Source organism: Syngnathoides biaculeatus, chromosome 17 (assembly GCF_019802595.1).
Source record: "Syngnathoides biaculeatus isolate LvHL_M chromosome 17, ASM1980259v1, whole genome shotgun sequence".
Lineage (NCBI taxonomy): Eukaryota > Metazoa > Chordata > Actinopteri > Syngnathiformes > Syngnathidae > Syngnathoides > Syngnathoides biaculeatus.
Window position 1 is genome coordinate 11,098,186 of NC_084656.1, and position 21,484 is coordinate 11,119,669.

General features: G+C 45.4%; 1 protein-coding gene across 7 annotated transcripts in view; it reads left to right on the forward strand.

Moving 5' to 3' along the window:
* Positions 1-9,489: 9,489 nt before the first annotated feature.
* Positions 9,490-21,484, forward strand: part of arhgap24 (Rho GTPase activating protein 24) — a 57,076-nt gene continuing 45,081 nt past the window's right edge. The window contains exons 1-3 of one of the 7 annotated variants that reach the window (XM_061801120.1): positions 15,091-15,244; positions 15,732-20,732; positions 20,821-21,036. In XM_061801120.1, the coding sequence (XP_061657104.1) occupies positions 20,836-21,036 (201 nt within the window). In that variant the 5' untranslated portion in view covers positions 15,091-15,244; positions 15,732-20,732; positions 20,821-20,835. Of the gene's footprint in view, positions 9,505-15,081; positions 15,245-15,731; positions 21,037-21,484 lie in introns of those variants that run through there. The other 6 variants (XM_061801121.1, XM_061801123.1, XM_061801124.1 and 3 more) reach the window with 6 other exon arrangements.

Consider the following 21,484-nt stretch of genomic DNA (forward strand, 5'->3'; position numbering starts at 1 on the left):
CAGTCTGAGCACTCTCCCGTGCTGAAAAGTCTCCTTGTGATTAATGTGCATGCGTTAGTAACAGGGGAACTATGGGTACGTAGTGAACGCTTACTGGGAAATCCCCCGGTCTCATAATTCCCCTTCTTATACATAGAGGGAGCTAACATACGTTGTAACATTGTCACGATGCGGGGCTCAAGGGTGGACCCAAATGCACGACTCCAGAGACAGCAGACAGTACAGAGGAAACCTTTATTCGGTCCGAGGTCTGAGATCAGGTAGACAGTCCAAACAATCCGCAGTACCAGTACGGATGGGCTTACGAGGGTGGTCAGTGGACAGGCGTGGGTCGGTGCACGGAGATCAGAAGTCAGGAAAGCAGGAGTGCGGGAACGAGTCACCAAGAGCAACGATCTAGCACAGTATTAGTCGTCCCCCGGGTCCTATATGTACTGGGTCTAATCAGTGTTCATGAGGCGCAGGTGTGCACCTTCTGATTAGCTGGCCACGCCCAACCCGGGCTGGAATCCAGGAGCATGACAGTACCCCCCCCTCAACGGCCGGCTCTGGACGGCCCAGGAGCATCAGGGTGAGCCGCGTGAAAGTCCCTGATGAGGAAGCGGTCCACGACGAAGCTGGAGGGGATCCAAGAGCGCTCCTCCGGGCCATATCCCTCCCAGTCCACCAGGTACTGGACCCCCCTTCCTCTGCGGCGGGAAGACAGCAACCGGCGCACAGTATACACCAACCCACCGTCGACCATGCGGGGGGGGGGGACTTGAGCGGAGGAGCCAGCGATGACGTGCGATTCGGGCGAAGTCTGCTGACGTGGAACGTAGGGTGCACCCTCATCGACCTGGGCAGTTTCAGCGAGACGGCGACTGGGTTAATAACCTTGGAAATCGGGAACGGGCCAACGAACCTGGGAGCAAGTTTGCGGGATTCCGTCCGCAGCGGGAGATCTTTGGTGGAGAGCCACACTCGCTGTCCCACTCTGAGCTCTGGTGCGGCCCTTCTCTTGCGGTCCGCTGCGGCCTTGTAGGCGCTGCTCATGCGCAGCAGTGTCCTCCGAGCTGCTTCCCAGGTCCGTTTGCAGCGTCGCACCACGGCCAGGGCTGACGGGACCGCGGAGTCTGTGACCAGTGGAGGAAACATGCACGACATGGAGTGGAGCCATACCTGTTGAGGCGGAGGGTAGAGAATTGTGGGCATACTCCACCCACTTGATGTGCTGGCTCCACGTGCTCTGGTCCCTGGATGCCAGACATCGAAGACCGGTCTCTAATTCCCGGTTTATCCTCTCAGTCTGGCCATTAGACTCTGGGTGATGACCCGATGTCCGACTAGCCGAAGCGCCAATGAGGTTGCAGAACTCCTTCCAGAAACGGGCGCTGAATTGCGAACCCCTGTCCGAAACGATGTCCTGGGGTAGGCCGTGGTAACGGACGACCTCGTCTAATACCAACTGGGCTGTCTGCTTGGCCGACGGGATCATCGGAAGCGGTACGAAGTGGACCATCTTGGAGAAACGGTCCACTACGGACAGCACCACTGTGTTCCCTTGTGAAGGCGGCAGGCCGGTGACGAAGTCCAGCGCGATGTGTGACCACGGACGAAAGGGGATGGACAGGGGTCGCAACTCACCAACAGGCCGTAGGCGGGAAGTCTTATTGGCAGCACACACCGGGGAGGCGTTGACGAACTCCCTTACGTCCTTGCTGAGGTTAGGCCACCAGAACCTTTTTTCGACCACTGAACGCGTCTTCGTCATACCCGGGTGGCAGACCGTCTTGTTGGTATGGGCCCAGTTGATGACGTCTCCCCGCAGAGATGGGATGACGAAAAGGCGGCCCGACGGACAATCCGCGGGTGGCGGCATCTCTCCCAGGGCCTCCTTCACCCGCGACTCGATCGCCCAGGTGAAACCGGACACGAAGCACACCGCTGGCAGGATAGTAGCGGCGTCTGAATCCGTGCGCCCTCCCTCGTGGATCCGCGAGAGTGCATCCGGCTTGCCGTTTTTGGAGCCTGGGCGGAAGGACACCTTAAAGCGGAAGCGGGTGAAAAATAGGGCCCACCTGGCCTGACGGGCATTCAACCTCTTCGCAGACTTCAGGTATTCAAGGTTCTTATGGTCCGTGAAGACAACAAATGGTACTTGCGAGCCTTCCAGCCAGTGCCGCCACTCCTCCAACGTGCTCTTGACCGCCAGCAGTTCCCGATCTCCCACGTCGTAGTTCCTCTCTGCCGGGGTCAACTTTCTAGACAGGAACGCGCACGGGTGGATCCTTCCATCCCTGGGACTCCTCTGCGACAAGACTGCTCCGATTCCTGAATTCGATGCATCCACCTCCACCACAAACTGGTTATCTGGGTCCGGAACAATGAGAACGGGCGCAGTAGTGAAACTTGCCTTGAACCTGCTGAAGGCCTCCTGGCAGGTCCCGGACGAGTCGAAGGTGGTATGTGGCGAGGTGAGCGAATGCAGAGGAGCGGCCACGGAACTGAAGTTCCATATGAATTTCCTATAGAAATTGGCAAATCCCGAAAACCACTGCAGGTCCCTCCTGTTGGTGGGGGTAGGCCACCGCAGCACCGCGTCGACCTTCCCGGGGTCCATCCGTATCTCTCCCTCAGCCAGAACGAAGCCCAGGAAGGACACGGATGCCCGATGGAACTCACACTTATCCATATTCACGTACAATTGGTGCTGCTGCAGACGCCGGAGCACTCTCTGACTTGTTGAATGTGAGAGGTTAGGTCTGCTGAAAAGATGAGAATGTCATCCAGGTATACAAAGACGGATCTGTTCAGGAACTCCCGAAGCACGTCGTTAATGAAGTTTTGAAAGACGGCCGGGGCGTTTGTCAGTCCAAAAGGCATCACAAGATACTCATAGTGCCCTGTGGGGGTGTTGAACGCCGTCTACCACTCATCCCCTTCCCGAATCCGCACCAGATGGTAAGCGCTGCGCAAGTCGAGCTTGGTGAAGATCCGGGCTCCCTGGAGGAGTTCGAATGCTGTGGCGATCAGCGGCAAAGGGTACCTGCTCTTGACTGTGATGTCGTTCAGTCCTCGGTAGTCAACGCAGGGTCGCAGCGTGGAGTCCTTTTTCTTGACAAAAAAAAAACCCCGCACCAGCTGGTGAGGATGAGGGGCGAATGAGTCCGGCTGCCAGCGAGTCCTCGATGTAGTCCCTCATGGCTTGATGCTCTGGTCCTGTAAATGAGAACAGTTTCCCTCTGGGAGGAGAAGTGCCTGGCAGGAGTTCAATCGCGCAGTCGTATGACCGATGTGGCGACAGAGACTTTGCCTTAGATTCAGAGAAGACCTCCCATAGGTCATGGCAGCAGGAGGGCACCGCGGTCAGGTCCGGGGCGGTACTAGGTTCTGTTAGCCGAACCGGCGCGACTTGAATACCCCTGTCTTCCCGGACAGCGAAACAGCGACTGAGACAGTCCTCTCCCCAAGTCTTGATCTGACCCGTGGTCCAATCTATGTGCGGATTATGTTCTTTGAGCCACGGGCTGCCCAAGATGATGTCGCTACTACGTGCGTCGAAGACATGGAAGCTAATACGCTCCGAGTGAGTGTCCGGAAAGCTCATACGTAGCGTCTGAGTGCGATGTGTAACCAGACAAAGGAACTTGCCGTTGGCGGCATAGGCGTGACGAAACCATTGCGTGGGGAAGGTTGCTGCCCCCAGCTCTTCGACCACGCGGGGATTTATCAGGTTTGCTTCCGACCCAGAATCTATGAAAGCCGTCACAGTGCATGAACGGGAGTCCGTTCCCAAGGTGAGGTGAAGAAGGGACCTCCCTGACCCCGCCACGGTGTACCGCACACTCACCGGAGTAGAGATCCTGATGTCAGAGTGCTCTGGTCGAGTCGGGCAGCGGGCGATCAAGTGTCCCAAACGCCCGCAGTAAAAACAGCGTCCCTCTCGTCGCCGACGTAAGCGCTCCTCCGCTGCGCCGCCAAGCCCCTCCACTTGCATGGATTCCGATGAAGCCGACAACACGGGTGGCCGGGAAGCGGAAGCAACCGGACTGCGACTCTCCCTCTCCTCCTCCCTCAGGCCCTCCATCTATCTCTGCACGGTGAGGCGCTGGTCCACCTTGAGGGCCAATGCGATGAGGGAGTTAAGCGAAGGCGGAAGATCCATGGCAACGAGGTGGCCACGGATCTGTGGGGACAGTCCCTCGTAAAACGCGTCATGGAGGGCTTCCTCATTCCAACGGCTCTCGGCAGCCCGAATCCGGAACTCAATGGCGTAGTCGGACACGCGGCGACGTTCCTGGCGAATTGTCATGAGCGAGGACGCCGCCTGGCGTTCCGGAGCCGCGTACTGGAACACCTGGGTGAGCGCGCAGACGAAGTTCGCCCATGAGCGGCAGGTCTCCGAGTTACGGCTCCACTCGGCAGTGGCCCATGCCTCCGCCCTCCCTGTCATGTGGGAAATGACGAAGGCGATCCGGGAGCGGTCCGTGGGAAAAGCGGACGCTTGCAGCTCAAAGTGGAGATCGCACTGCGCCAGGAAGGGCTTGACGTTACCGGAGTCGCCTGAGAACCGCTCTGGTCGAGAGAGCGGAGTGATGGCGGCACGGGGAGGCACAGGAGCGGCCGCGCTAGCTTGGGAGGCTAGCCACGGTTCCAGCTGGGCGCAGAGCTCCTGGATCTGGTGAGTCATACCCTGGAGAGCAGCCTCTTGCTCACCCAGGCGTTTGCCCTGCACTTGCAACGCACGGCGAATGGCTTCAGAGTCGGCTGGGTCCATGTTCTGGCTAGATCGTTCTGTCACGATGCGGGGCTCAAGGGTGGACCCAAATGCACGACTCCAGAGACAGCAGACAGTACAGAGGAAACCTTTATTCGGTCCGAGGTCTGAGATCAGGTAGACAGTCCAAACAATCCGCAGTACCAGTACGGATGGGCTTACGAGGGTGGTCAGTGGACAGGCGTGGGTCGGTGCACGGAGATCAGAAGTCAGGAAAGCAGGAGTGCGGGAACGAGTCATCAAGAGCAACGATCTAGCAGAGTATTAGTCGTCCCCCGGGTCCTATATGTACTGGGTCTAATCAGTGTTCATGAGGCGCAGGTGTGCACCTTCTGATTAGCTGGCCACGCCCAGCCCGGGCTGGAATCCAGGAGCATGACAAACATAACCCTAAACCTAACCGAACCTTAGAACAAAAGTTGATAAAAGTTGCAGCCTCTCAGCAGTAAATGTTCTCTGATTTTTGAAGATGTTCATGCAAGAAAACTGATTAATGTACACTTTGACACATTTTCCTGATTTTCTGACGGGATGAACCAAACCCGTTACTTAACCTTAATCAATTGATGGAAATATAATTGTCAGTTTAATCTACTCAGAAACTCATCATAATTTGCAACCGTAGAATGAATTACATGTAATTGATGTGTAATGAATTTGAAGCAGCTTCAGATGTGTATTTCAAACTAGTGTAGTAGTCATTGGGGTTAATCAGTACGCAAGAAGTAGCTCTGTTTCAACAACATTGGTGAGTTCAATAACACTCGCTCTGGTGTGATATTGCTTAATTTCTGATTAGGGGGTTTTATCTAATCATGAAACAATATCTAATAACAATAGTCAGTTAATGAAGTGAAAACGTGGCATAGGTGCAGGTGTACCTAATGTGACAAAAGCATAAATGGCAATAAATCTTTAACCTGTATAATATATATCGCTACGGCCCACAAGCTATATCGTTTACCCTTATGTTGATCAAGATCAAAGTCTAATCAGTATTACAGCTTGACAGCAATACAGTTATTTAATATTCACAATATATTTTCATCACCGTTTATTCACAGCGTATCCCAAAGGTTTGAAATGCAATGGAATCCCACGATGGTGTTTAAAGCCTCACCTCCGACTCTTAAACGTGTACACGAAAATGTTTGTGCCGCATTCGGCGTGTTTATTTCCTGCACTTCCTGACACCTGTGAAAATGGCCCTTCTTCCTGTTGTTGTTGTGTCTGCCCGGGCCGGGAATTCAAGAGCAAGTGACACTCCGAAAAAGCTTGGAATTTTTTGAACACGCACACACCAAAAAGGTCCTGTCCCCTTCCCGTGGGAGCCACAAAAGGACATTTTTCAATGATTTCTGAAATAGAGCAAATTCCAAATAAATGAGATATCTGCACTACAATCACAATTTTAGCACATCTTCACCTCAGTGAGCATCTACAAGCGAATCAACTCAGGAAGTTTGCTTTGGGTGATGATATCCATAGAACAGGTGGCATGGTGGCACAGCTTTAGAGGATTGGCCTCACGGTTCTGAGGACCAGGGTCCAAATCCTGGCTCCACCTGTGTGGAGTTTTCATGTTCCCCCCGTGCCTGCGACTCTAAATTGCAACTCTTGTCTGTCTCCATGTGCCCTGCGATTGACTGGCAACCAGTTCAGGGTGTACCCTGCTTTCTGCTCAATGACAGCTATGATAGGCTCTGGCACTCCCGCGACCCTCGTGAGGATAAGCAGCTCTGAAAATGGATGGATGGGTCCATAGAACAGGAAAGGGCTTGACTGACAGTAGTAATGACCAGTACAATTAAGTATCAATAACATAACAAATAAAGTTACAAGTCCACTAGGAGACGCTCAGCAAACATCATCCACTTCCCTTTACATTATGTGTCTGAAAGTCAAATAATTTAACCCTAACTCTTATTATACAGATCTGTGGCGGCACGGTGGATCAGAGCATTGGCATCAAAGCATTGGCCTCACAGTTCTGAGGTCCCGGGTTCAATCCCGGACCCGCCTGTGTGGAGTTTGCATGTTCTCCCTGTGGGGTTTCTCCGGATGGGCACTCCGGTTTTCTCCCACATCCCAAAAACATGCAACATTAATTGGACCCTCTAAATTGCCCCTAGGTGTCTCATTGTGAGTGCGGTTGTTTGTGTCTATGTGCCCTGCGATTGGCCAGAAACCAGTTCAGGGTGTACCCTGCCTCCTACCCGTTGATAGCTGGGATAGGCTCCAGCACTCTCCCCGACCCTCGTGAGGATAAGTGGCAAAGAAAATGGATGGATGGATGTACAGAACTGGGTATACAGTAAAGGCTCACGAAACTTGCCGCTCAAGAAATGAATGAGACTTCAATTAAGAATGTTTCAAAGGATTTCTTGTGCTTTTAATTAATCTTTTTGGAACACATACTAAATGAGTATAGTGTACCTAAGGAAACCTCTTAAGATTTGAAATTTTTATACTGCTTTTTGAGCTTCAAGAGCAGTTATTAATATAAGAAGACCACGGAACAGAAGAATATAGCCATAAATCTACTCCACATCATTACCACACCACACAAAATGCTCAATTTATTTTTCTCTTTGTTTTATATCAATATTTTGAAAAACTCACAAGTCATGTCACTCTCAAATTGTGTTTTAACTGCATTCCTTCTTTTCCTTGGTTTTATGGTCTAAAACCTTTAAAAGATCCATAAAAAGGTGTGAAATATGCTTGCAGGTACATGGGAGCGTTCGGAACATTCCCTTCCATTCCCCCTGAGAGGCAACGGTGCGAGGCCTCGCATCCAAACAAACAATTGGAGCTTAACAAGGAAGGAAAATAACAGGAAAGCGTTGGTGAGAAATACCCTTTATGTGACTCCCCGAGCACGTCACACCGCCGCCCGCGTTGAAACAAAAGGTGTAAATAACACTGATTTACTGCAAATACATGTCCTGCTATTTACAGTTTGACCCCACCTCCAGCAGCTGTTTATAGCAAGCGCAAACATTATTATGGGAACTTGCATCTGTTCTCATTAGTGAACTCTTTGGCCTAGACCTTGGCCTTTAATTTTTTTTTCTGGGAAATAAAATGAAATAAATATGAGGCAAAGTAAGATACAAGGAAAGGAAATAAAAACATAAAATAATATAAGGCAAACTAGAAGTTACAACTAAAGCACAACAATATAATGTTGAGACACGAAAGGGTTGGAAGTCACCAATCATGAAAGTAAAAAGAATAAAATAGAACACAAATGGAATAAAACAGATCAGACAAGAGGATGAAATCAAATACCAAAAATAAAAATGAGTCAAGGTAAAGTGGAATAAAAATGAAGTAAAATTAAATGAAATGAACGAGACATGATAAAGTTCACATAAAATACTACATTGAGACAAGACTGAACCAAATGAAATTAAAATGAGGACAAAGAAGATTAGATTAAATTGCATAAAATAAAAATAATATCAGACAAAACAAAATATAAATAGTAAGATTGGTTAAAACAAATAAAACTAAGAAAATGAAAAGACAATGTAGGATATATCTACAAATAAGTTGCGGCCGTTTTCTTTGCCCCTTATCCTCACCAGGGTCGCAGGGGGTGCTGGAGCCTATCCCAGCTGTCCAGGGGCAGGAGGCAGGGTACACCCTGAACTGGTTGCCAGCCAATTGCAGGGCACATGGAGACAAACAACCACATTCACAATCACACCCGTGGGCAATTTAGAGTGTCCAATTAATATTGCATGTTTTTGGGATGTGGGAGGAAACCGGAGTGCCCAGAGAATACCCACACATGTACGGGGAGAACATGCAAACCCCACACAGGTGGGGCCGGGATCGAACCCGGGTATTCGGAACTGTGAGGCCAACGCTTTACCAACTGCTCCACTGTGTTGCCAAACGTTGAATATTGGAACTATAATCAAAGAAAATGAATGGATTAATTGATTAATAAGACAAGATATAGGTAAAATGCAATTTAATGATATAAAACGAGATCAAAAAGATGGGAGGTAAAAAGTAAGTAAAAACGAATCCATTTGTTCTGCTTTGTCTTTTCAAACCATCCTTACAACACAGCTTTGTTGTTTTATTTGTATATAGTTGTGATATTGTATAATTTCACTTTGCAAACAATAGTAACATAGTGATTTTGATTGTTGCTAAAAAAGAGTGTTGAGAGCTTAGTCTTAAATGTCCTGTCGGGGGAAAACAAAGGATATGCCTATTGGGCTCTTCGTAAACTGCATGTAAAATACTGTGTACTTGTGTATTTCACAAGCATCTCAATATCATGCATTAAATATAAAATATAACTCTCTTATCTGCTCGATTTGGTGGATCACTACGCCCCTGCAACTTCATTTATTATTTTGGATTATTTATCAATACACATCTGTTACAGTGGAAAAAAAATCTACTTCTGTCGAATGGGCTTTGCTACCAATGCAAGTCAGACAAAATGCATGATGCAGGCAATGAAATTTGTCAAATCCTGGCGAGAACATTCTTTTAAAAGCTTTTCAACCCGTAAAACATTTTGTTAAAAGCGCCACCAGGGGGCAATGTTTAACTGAGAGAGAAATTGTCGCTATGTAATCGGTACCCTCACTCCGAGACTAGTTTATATTCAAATGTAATCTGATTACGTTCGTGTTGTTGTATTTTTATAGGATTTGGAGGATTTTAAGGATTTTGTTCAAAGCCAGTTGAAGAGCTGTAGTGCATACAGGCTCCAGGTAAGACTATTCACTTGCTTCTAGATTAATGTCACACACATAGAGAAGATAATATCCACAAACATCTTGAGAGGGTAAAAAGACTATTTGTTGTCAAAAATGTTAACAGGAAGTGCTGCCGTAGCCATGACACTGCTCCAAGTCGTCAATTATTCCACAAAAAAATGGAACAGTATTTTCATTCAGCGTGACATAGCAGGATATTTGGAACATATACCTTTATAAAGGATACTTGAAGGTCACCATTTTAGGTTGAACTTTTCCAAAATGCAAATGGAAGTCATGTAGAAAACTTACATTTTAAGCCGAGAGAATCCATTGTGTCACCATTTTAAAAGAGGATTTGGATGTCTTGGGTTCTCTAGGGTTAATGTCTTGAATACAAATAGTTGGGTCTCTCCAAGTCCTGCCTACCTTGTAGATGTAAATTTTTTTTGTTTTTTTTTAACTTGCCTTTATCCAAAAGTGCATCTCTGAGCGAGCTGCCCTGCACTTTTGCCAGTGCGGGTTATTGACATAATAACCACCCCTGAACCTGAACCTGTACAATCAGCTAGGCTGAAGAAAGATCCAGAGTCACTTTCAAGCAATTAACTGAAACACTATCACGCAGAGGCACTATGACTCAGAAAAGCCCACTCTGACATCTTAGATATCATGTCAAAGCTAAAATATACACCGAGCTGCACTGAATTTTCTTAAATGCACAGATTAAACTAGGTTCTGATAATGGAGATACTTGATTGCCCGGCAAAATCAATGCGTTGTCGGGGAAATGTGTATTTGGCGATGTGGTCATGCACCACGTATACACAGCAAAGTGTATGAAACGCTGCCACCAAAGGTCCACTATCTCAACCTCCGATCATCATGTTAACAAAATCGAAAATGGACATGTAAATGGAATGTCCATTTGCTCACATTCATGAGATAGGGCCAACCTCTCAAACTGGCTAATTTCAGCAAGTAAAACAACAGGGTTTGTAAAGTGTCTTAAAATTGTAATTCCTTTCTCTGTTTACGAATGCCGCCCCAACTCTGTGTTCTTGCAAATTATACAAAGGGTAACATGGAAAATGGGCAAAAAAGAGGGGTGTAGGACTGCAATATTTCCAGGCCACCTTTCCTAACCATTCCATATTGACCCCATTTGTACAGAAGAATGACACTGAATAAATGCAGAACAATTGTAAAGGGGGCTTTCTGCACATTAGTGCTCTGAATCCAATACTATGTTAGAAATCCCATAATTGACAGGTTTACTTGGTACTCTCGGTCCACGTCATTGCTATATAAGCTCGCTGCACACTTTCTGATATGGTCCAACTCGATGGGACCGTTGGGAAAAAATGTCAAGTGGTGACTCATCCTTTCACAGTGAGTGATTGGATACGTGGACTCCCTTACCAGTAAGTCTCTATCAGTTTTTTTTTTTTATGCTGCAACATACAGAATGTTGTACTTCATCACATTTATTAAACCATAAAAATACAGAGTAATATCTATGGAAGAAGCAGGTTGCAAAAGAAACTGTATATTTCAAAAGAGGCTCAGTCACTCTGAGTGGTGTGTGTGGTTGGTGTACATTTTGGCCAAAAGATTTGCAATTTCATCCACAGGTACACGATAAATTATAAATGTAGTCACTATTGTTGTAAAACAAAATATTTGATACTAGTACTTTATACATCCAGTATAGCTTGAGGGGGGCACTGTTAGGGATGCTAACCTTGCCTGCTTTCAACCTGTAAATGTTTTTTTTAGCATGAGTGAAATTTATCTGCAATTTCATTGGATGTAATCTGGTTCATTGTGATGCCATTTGTCACAATTCAAATTTTTGTGAAATCCAATGGCCCATTGATCGACCATTCACGGATATAGTAGGAAAACCCCGTACACTACGAGACAGTACAGTTGGGTTGAGCCACTAGATAACGATTATGTTGCATTCCAATCCTGTCCAGATAGAAAGACCCCCACAGAAGTCAACCGCGGTTCAAACCTTCCTCTTGAAGGGTTATGAGAACAGAAGAACCAAAGAGACCGTTTTAATTCCCACTTCCGCCATCTGTGAGGATTCATACAGTCTCATCTCAAGCGTTATCTCCTTGAGGACCCCCGCCACCAATATCCCCCACCCAGCCCCACAGTTGACCCTCATGGGAGTTTCTTCATGGAGCTTCATTTTATGGAAATCTAGTTATTCTCATGGTGACAAGAGTTTTGCATTCCATTTCTTGGACATATATAATGAACCGTGCTGAGGGATTATGGTGGACATGAACGCCCTTTTGATCAAGCCCTCCTTTTTTTCTATGATTTCTCACTGGAGTTTTCATTAGGAACTGTATTTACGTAGATATTTAATGAGATCCACATAAAAAAAAGATTCCACCTTTAAGCATACTCAGAACCTATGGGCCTTGTTCTGTCCAATAGTCTCCTGTCCTCACTTCAATATACAGTTAAGTAATTATTTGGTTGCAAGAAGCCACAAGATGGTGCCAAAGCAACCATCCATCCATTTTTTTTCATCTAATAATTATATAAGGAAAGCAACTGTAGGCCCGCAACATTTGCAACAAAGTTATTGTTTTATGCCAACATCATTTGACTATATTATTGTCTTTGTCATCCGCCTGAAGTTGGCTCGGATGGGCTTCAGCACTCCTGTGATCCGTGTGAGGCTAAGCCACTCGGAAAATGGATGGAGTTAAAAGCTTGCCTTCTCAAGATTTTTTGTGGTCAGTCTTGACATATGGATGTGAGTTATAAACGTTCATGGCAGAAACGAGGAGAAACATCACAGCAGCAAAAATGTGTTTTCACCAAGATTTCATCAAGATTTCTGACATTGACTGATTACAAAAACAGACGTTTTGTGATGTGCAAATCAAGAAAGACAGCTCATGACAATAACTGAGCCACGCCAACTCAGATTAATTGGACAGGATATCAGAAATGGAAAATTGGAGGATTTATATCTTAGAGGAAGACTGGATGGAAAAGAGTCACAAGGTGACCAAAGGAAAACATTTAAGTACCCATTTATCAATTTTCTGAGCTTCTTAACCTCACAAGGGTTACAGGAGTGGTGGAGCCAATCCCAGGTGTCATTGGGCAGGAGGCAGGGGACACCCCGAAATGGTTGCAATCCAATCACAGCGGAAAAAGACAACAGTCACACTCACAATCACACCTTGGGGTAATTTAGAGTCTCCAGTGCAGTGCATGTTTTTGGGATGTTGGAGGAAACCGGAGTGCCGGAGGAAATCCACACAAGAGTGATTGGCTGGCAACCAGTTCAAGGTGTACCCTGCCTCCTGCCCGTTGACAGCTGGGATAGGCTCCAGCAGTCCCCCGACCCCTTGTAAGGATAAGCGACTAAGAAAATGATGGACAAATGATGGACAAAAACAATGCTCATTGTGGCCAAACAATTCAATTTGGTCATCCCAAATTTAGGTAATTGTCCCTACGTGCATTTTCTATCTACTGTCTTCTTCCTTCTTTTTCTTTCGGCTCGTCTCGTTAGGGGTCGCAACACCGTGTCATCTTTTTCCATCTAAGCCTATCTCGTGCATCCTCCTCTCTAACACCCACTGTCCTCATGTTCTCCCTCACAACCTCCATCAACCTTTTCTTTGGTCTTCCTCTCGCTCTTTTGCCTGGCAGCTCCTTCCTGAGCACCCTTCTACCAACATACTCACTCTCTGCTCTCTGAACATGTCCAAACCATCTAAGTCTGCTCTCTCTAACCTTGTGTCGAAAACATCCAACTTTGGCTGTACCTCGAATGACCACGTTTTTAATCCTATCCAACCTGTTCACCCCAAGCGAGAACCTCAGCATCTTCATTTCTGCTACCTCCAGTTCTGCTTCCTGTTGTTTCTTAAGTGCCACCGTCTCTAATCCGTACATCATGGCCGGCCTCACCACTTTGCCCTTCATCCTAGCGGAGACTCTTCTGTCGCATAGAATACCAGACACCTTCACCATCTGTTCCAACCCACTTGGACTCGTTTCTTCACTTCCTTACCACACTCACCATTGCTCTGTATTGTTGACCACAAGTATTTGAAGTCGTCCACCCTCGCTATCTCTTCTCCCTGGAGCTTCTCTTCCTCCTCCGCCCTTCTCATTCATGCACATATATTCTGTTTTATTACAGCTAATCTTCATTCCTCTCCTTTCCAGTGCTTTGTTCCTCCGCCTGTGCCCTGATTTCACTGCAGATCACAATATCATCTGCAAACATCATGGTCCAAGGGGGGAGTCCAATCTAACCTCGTCTGTCAACCTATCCATTACTACCGCAAACAGAAAGGGGCTCACCGCGGACCCCTGATCCAGTCACACCTCCACCTTAAATTCTTCTGACACACCTACGGCACATGTCACTGCTGTTCTTCTGCTCTCATACATGTCCTGTACTATTCTAACCATAAACTAACTAACTAACTAACTAACTGTATACTGCCTGTCATACTAATTTCAGCCAATGTCGATATACACACTGACCAGCTTCAGCCGGCATCTTCACAAGGTCCTTTGCTTTTGTTCTTTGGTTGATGTGCACATTTTGGACCAAAACACGATCTTTGGGACACAGAACCAGTCTCCTTCCTGAAATGTATGGTGGCTGGGTATTCCCATGTGTTTATACATATGTGTAATTATTTGAAGAGATGAAAATAGCAGCTTCGGGCATCTGGAAATTGAGCTACAATTGTGCACGTCCACAATTATTTTCCCAGTATCTTAGCTGATTTCTTTTAACTTTATTTCCCTGATACTGCACAGAAAACCGTGTTCCAGGTGTGCCTCAGCCATATATCCACAGATGTGCATCGAATCAACACAAATGCTGTTAGTAGAAACTTCCAAAGATTTGACATCATCATCTGGGTTTTCGCAAATTGTTTTCAGGCATTGTAATCTTACTGCATGTAACCTTTTGAATTTAAAAATTAAAAAAAGTAATGAAAAAAAATTGTATCCAAATTGACAAAGAACGGGAAAGGTTTAGCCGGAATGAGTATTATTGTTTATGTAGCTGCAAAAAGGCTTGTATTGGGTCTAATTAGACCACCAGTCCACCTCATGTCTCTCATCCAAGCCCTATAACATACTTGAATAGGCTCCCATTCTGATTGATTGTCAATATGGATAGTTTGCGTGAGGTTCTGTTCCAACAGCTTGCGAGTAAACAAGATGCGCTCTCCTCCGGTCGCTGTGTATTCAGCTGAGCTCGCACCAAAGTGTCCACGGCGTCACCTCATAAATGTTTGCCTAGCTGCACACATACAGTACACAACATTCATTACCGTAATGACCACAAAAAGCTACGCAGGTTAAAAATAAGATGACTGCATGTACATTATGTTACACCGATAAATATAGACTTTTCCTTGCAGGTGCTTACGTCAGGATGACATACATGTGTCGGGCTCCGGCGTGTAGTGTGTGCGTGTTTCTGTTTACATGTGTCTGTGGGCTCCTCCTCTTGGAGAGAGAGAGTTTCAGCATGCACACATTGTGAGAGTTGAACTTGTGGCCACATTTCTCCACACACTGAGTCCGTGCAGCTAGACGGAGAGATTGAACGTCATCTCCCTTTTCTTCCTCCTCCTCCTCCTCCTCCTCCTCCTCTTCCTCTTTGTCTTGTTGTTGACGCGGGCTGTCATTCCGCACTGGATTTATTTGGGGGAGCAGCACCTGACTGATTATCTGAAGGGTGAGTGATGTGCTTTTTTTTTTTTTTTTTTGATGGAGTGGTTTCAAGAGTAAATGCTGTTTGGTGGTCATGTGGTTTTGTGTGTGGCAATAAGAACAAAATGGCTAGACACTTCATTAGGCTGTCATGTTCCATTTTTATTGACAGAAAGTTATTCATTTAACAGTATGCTTGTCATGGTTTGTCATAGTTTGCAGTTGTGACATTGCACAGCATCACACCAACAGCTGTTACTCATGTGAAACCCTAATAGGCAGCAAAACCTCCCTTTTCCCCCCAAACTCAGCCACTAGTTCCTAGGCAGAACTTTGCAGGGTGACTGCACAAGTCCTAATGAACAATTTTAAATTTAAAAATATACATCTATGCAATGCATGTACGTAATCATCCTTGTGTTCCTGAGAAATTAAAAAATAGTGTTTAGATTGTGGTGCACATTTTTTTCACTATTTTATACAACACTGTTTTTTAAATTTTGTTTCATTAGGCATAGTTAAGAGATTGTGTGGCGACCACTTCAGGGTGTACCCTGCCTCTCGACCGGAGTCAGCTAGGATAAGCCCCAGCATGCCTGCAACCTTACTGAGGATCACTGGTCCAGAAAATGGATGGATGGATGGATAGATGGGCATAATTCACAAAACACTGTCATTTGTGATTTCAAGTGCAGTTCATTTTTACACACTTTGCATTGTCATCATTTCTCATATTTATTTTGTTTCCTACATGTAAAGTCTGTCTCTCTGTGCCCTGGGATTGGCCGGCAACCAGTTCAGGGTATACCCTGCCTCCTGCCCGACGCCAGCTGGGATAGGCTCCAGCACTCCCGCAACCCTCGTGAGGATAAGCGGCTCAGAAAATGGATGGATGGATACATATATACGGTATATAGGTGGTGTGATGTCCCTATTGTGCTTCTTGCAGAGCAGTGCTAGTCTCTTCTTACTTCCAACTAACACTGCTGGCTAGGATTTATCCAAAACAGGTAGCTGAGTGTGTAAGTCTTCCTCTGCCTGTACTACATAACCTCTCCACTACAAGACTTAGGCTTCAGTGGCTCCACCGCACCGTCACCTGGGCAACTGAGTACCTCGCGGACTCAGGCAGAACTGGCAAGGACTTGGAGGAGGTTTGGCTCCCAGACATGTGGTGTACAGGTCTATCAGCATGTGGATATGCACTGGTGCCTCACTAACAAAACCCCAAGCTATGGACAATTAGCTCCACTACCTGAACGAATTTGGGGAGAGAAGCAGGCTAAGGGAGTAAAGCCTGACAGAAAATCCAGAGCCGGAGTCCCTAAGGCGGTTCAACGCTCTACTCAGCCTGTTCCGGCAACTCCTGTGACAGTGCAAGAACCATGTGTACTGGAGTCTGCCTTTCCAATGGATACTTCTGTCAACATGGAGAGGGGGGACCAACTGCATGAGTAACAGTATGGTTTCCATACACTTCTACCCAGCCATTTGCACACTGGAGAGGACTCTCCAGCTTCGCTAGCCTGACCAGTCACACCAGATGATGTCTTCAACTCCAGCGGGAATGCTCATTGTCTCCAGAGACTTGGATGCCGAAGGAATATATACAGTATATCCATCCATCCATTTTCTTAGCCGCTTATCCTCACGAGGGTCATGGGAGTGTTGGAGCCTATTTCAGCTGTGAACATATCATGCAAACTCCACACAGGCGGGGTCGGGATTTGAACCCTGGTCCTCAGAACTGTGAGGCCAACGCTGTACAGCTGCGCCACCATCCCGCTGAATTCCTAGTTTAATTCCTACTTATGTAAAAACATGCACACCCTGTATTTAAACAGTTAAAAATACATACATTTAAATCAACTTAAATGTCTTGAATCTCTTATCTTTTTGGTTGCGGTTGTGTTGGCATCAGTGGATTAATGTGGAGAGAGGGAAGGAGGAAGTGTTACACTAAAGTCACACTCCATGATTGGACTCGGTAATTTTCCAGTCGCTTCCCCATTTCTTATCTGTGGCCTTTGCTTTGTAATGCTAGTAACTCATTTGGCCTCACTAGCTGTCTGTTATTACTAACCCTTACAATAAAACTGTTGACTTATCCATATGATACTGGATAGCAACAGCCATAACAAATATGCACCTCAGGTTTTGGAGTAACATAATTTCTTGAGAGCATATTATGTTCTCATCGAAGCAATGCCATTTTCCACAACGTCCCTGCTTATTTCAGAAATGTCAAGCCGCATTCACATTACTACAACAGTGTGCCTTCAAAGTAAGTGCCAGGACTAGATTGGGCTGCCAGCAGTCAGACCTCTCTCCTGGTGAAAATGTAGAGGGTATTATGAAGTGTAAACTATAACAACGGATACCCCAGACATTTGAGCAATTGAAGTTGTACATCATTCAAGAATGGGAACGAATTCCACCCAACAGAGCTTTAATAATTTGTGTCCTCCGTTCCCAAACGCTTATTGAGTGTTGTTAAAAGGAACATGTTTTTTTTGTAACATGTTCCAGGCATCAAATTGAAAAATGAGTGAATAGTTATCGTGACTATCAGTTTTAATATGAAATATATTGTCTTTGTTGTGAATGAAATAGAATATAGAATTTAATTCCTGATTTGAGAAAGATGGCATTATGTCTTCGCAGAACACAGGTCACAGTTTTTGGGATCAGGTTGACTTTTGCTTTTTTCTTTTTATACTTTGCTTGAGTTCTCAACTTGGACCAAAAAGCTCCCTCTTCATCCCATTTTAAGGAAGTTGTGTTTTGTTTATTGATAGTTTTCCAGGCATGTCCAGCGTGATACATGGTCTGGAATAAAAGAAAGGGTTTCAGTGATAGAGAAGAGAGTAATGCTTGCCTCCTAGCCAAGAAGCTGCATTATTAGACTATGGAGGGTGACCGCGTGTTATTCATCACACAAGCTAACATTTATCCCTTCCAGGATTTGAACCTGATGAATCCTCCCATTGCATCGGGTGGTGGTTCCAATCATGCAGTGACTCACAGCATGGGTAGTAGTGACTGATCTCGGACCAATGCGATAAATCCATAATAGGTCCTCCTAGGGGAGGTTAAATCATGCAAGATTCTTGTAGCGTGTGCTGGCTAAGGTGAAGGATCTGTCATTTATGTCATTTGTGCAATGCTTCTATGTGAAGCCAGTTCCTCTTTCACATCCTCTGAGAAGCTTGGCCTCCTCTCCACGTCAGCAGAAGCAAACTGTTCTCTAAGCTTGCAGCTTTGGTAACCGGGGGTTATATTTGTCTTTAACACATGTGGGTCACGGGGGCCTCACTGTGCAAGACTCAAAAGGGGGAGGAGGAATATTTGAAGAGGTTACGGCACTGACATGCAGAGTGACGTTCATGTTTCCTGTGCATGTTTTGCTATTAACACAACTTTGATTCAAGGCCAAATTGTACTCCTCCAAAGCTTGTGTATATTCTACTGTGAAAAAATATGAGGCCACAACTAGCGTGTTAGTTGTGTGAATGAACTTTTTCATACCAACAGGTATGGCACAAATACAAATAAAATTCTGCAAGGTGTTTTACAAGACAAATGTTGTCAATATTTGTGAGCCCCAATATTAAGAGGAAAATTTGAGGATTTAGGGAGAAGACGTTTTGTGAGTTTAGTTAGATTAATAAGAATTAAGTTCTTGTAAAGTGAGAAAATGATGGAATTTTGTGAGAACAACATTGACAATAAGTAACTTTGTGCACTAAACTACTTTTTAAGTGTCAAAATATTAAGTGAAACGTAATTCAGTTTGCAGAATCTTTTTTGAGAATAGCCTCAATTTGATTTAAAATAAAGTCATTATTTTTTAAAAATATGAAAAAAATGGGAAATAGGAGTACTTTTATGAGAAATTAGTTTTTTAAAATTATTATTTTTCTTGTGACTAAAATCCCGATACAAGGACAACACAATATTATGAAGATTTTTTGTTATTTCTTGAGGCAAAAGCTTTAATTTCAAAATATTTTTTAAATGTAATTTCTTTGAATAGGTTTGGTGTTTTTCCACAGGGGAAAAAGGCCCACGTAAGATTCCAAAAGGTTCAGCAAATATGAACACCACCTTTGAACTTCAATTTGTATCTAGTTCTGGAGTGTATGGGAGCTTGCGTGGGCCTCTTTGTCTTCAAACGACGCCATTTTGGAATCTCAAAGGGCTCATTGCATTCCTCACCACAACTGAGTATAGCCCAGACTGGGGCATCTCTGCCACACACAAGTGACTTCCAGTCATCTTCTCTCACGAAATGCGACGCGACGGAAGGGCTCGCCGGACAAAGCTAAAATGAGTCCAAATTAGCCCCTTCCAAATAGCACCTTCAACGCCACTGCCACAGCTTGGCCTCTTTGTATAAAACTTGCCCTCCCCGCAGCCACTTGCTGTGGTCACAGAAGATTCCACGCTTTCCGTTTTGTAGCCTTCGCACAAAACCTTGAGCTGTTTCACGAACAAAAACCTGCCTGGTCTCAGCCAGGAGGAAGTTCGTGGCCCATTCCAAACATAGAATGAAACTGTCTGTCCGTTCATCCATCAGGCCATCTGTCCATCCTTCTGTTCTCTGTATGATGAGTGGACTGCAGCCTATCCCAGCTGAGTTTAGGCAATAGGTGGGGTTCACCCTGAACCGGTCAGCCATGGAAAATATGTGGTAGTGTAACCACTTTTCAAGGAATGCAATGATGTGTAAAAAATTCAAATAAATGCAACACAGTGCTTCAAGTATGGCTACCATTTATAAAGCAAAAGTAATTTTAGGAAAACAAAACTGTCAACTTGGTCTGAAGAGTTGACTATGATGTCTCAGTCTGAACCTGCATGTAAAAGTACTATGTAGATAAAAGATGAAAATGAATATTGTTGATGTATGAGATGTGTTGTTTCACAAGTAGATAAATGGATCCCATATTTTCTCTCTGTGCTGAGCTGTAAATAAGTAATAATGAATTAAAAAAAATGAAATTTGAAATTAGAATTAGGGATATGTATTTGTGAAAGATGTGCTATTTTTACTATATACTATACTTTATCAGAAACAAAAATATATTTTTACAGATAAATAGGACAAAGTATAGCGTTACATGGTTTTCACTTACTCCACATGTGGGATGGTACGAAAATTAATGAGGTGGGAAAAAGGTCACACTTAGGTGTGCCAATCACCGCCGCAAACCTTTTATCATTATTTTTATGTTAATCTTTTTGTTTGCTCCACTTGTTCCACTGCGATTTCGAAGCACTGGTGGGCTGCTGCATCTGGTCGTCATCAGGACCTGTGGCTTGCTTGGACTCTCACCAAGCCCAGCTCAGCCAGATTCAAGGAGGCTTTATAGCTGATGTCAGCAGACTTTAAGCAGGAGTCAATCAGCAAAGGCAGATCTTCAAAGAAGGAAACATTGTGTTGATGGATTTAAAATGAGCGTTGGAGATTCTGAATTTGCATTAAACTACAAAGTCTTCTGGACTGAATGGCATGTGTCAGGAATCCAGAGAAGATAGACCTATGGGTATTTACACAACTTTTCCATATCATGAACATTTGTGTTGGACTCTTGACAGGTTTGAGTTACCGGGATGGACGAGCAGTCCCATGGCAGTCCCCAGCATGGTGGTTTTAAAACCGGCGTTGAGGCCCACCAGGGAAGGCAGGGTGTCATCAAGTGTGGGTGGCTCAGGAAGCAAGGTGGTTTCGTCAAGACGTGGCACAACCGGTGGTTTGTCCTGCGAGGGGACCAGCTCTTCTATTACAAAGACGAGGACGAGAGCAAATCTCTGGTAAGGACTGCGATTCCATAATCTCGGCCCCTAATAAAGAACACATTTATTTCAATAGACTTTTTGTGGAGGATGTTTAGTCCATGAGAGATCCCTGAGAATGTTTGTGACTTTTTGTCGATGCCTGACTTTTTATATCAAATGTATTGTGCTATTGTTAAGCATTCACGTGTCTTTAAGGGGCAGGGCCTGTTGGGGTGGAGTGAGACCTCAGTGAGTCTGTGTGAAAGCGTCAGGGAGTTAGTACTTGCTGACAGCACCTCATTGTATTTTACTGTTCTCCTGACTCTTTTCCTACACGTGAGGGCATTCCAATAAGAGTATACTGTTTAAAAAAAAAAAAGACTTGATCACCTAATGGTGGCATGGTGGGGCAACTAGTTAGAACGGAGGGCCTCACAGTTCTGAGGACCAGGGTTCAAATCGTAGCCCTGCCTGTGCGGAATTT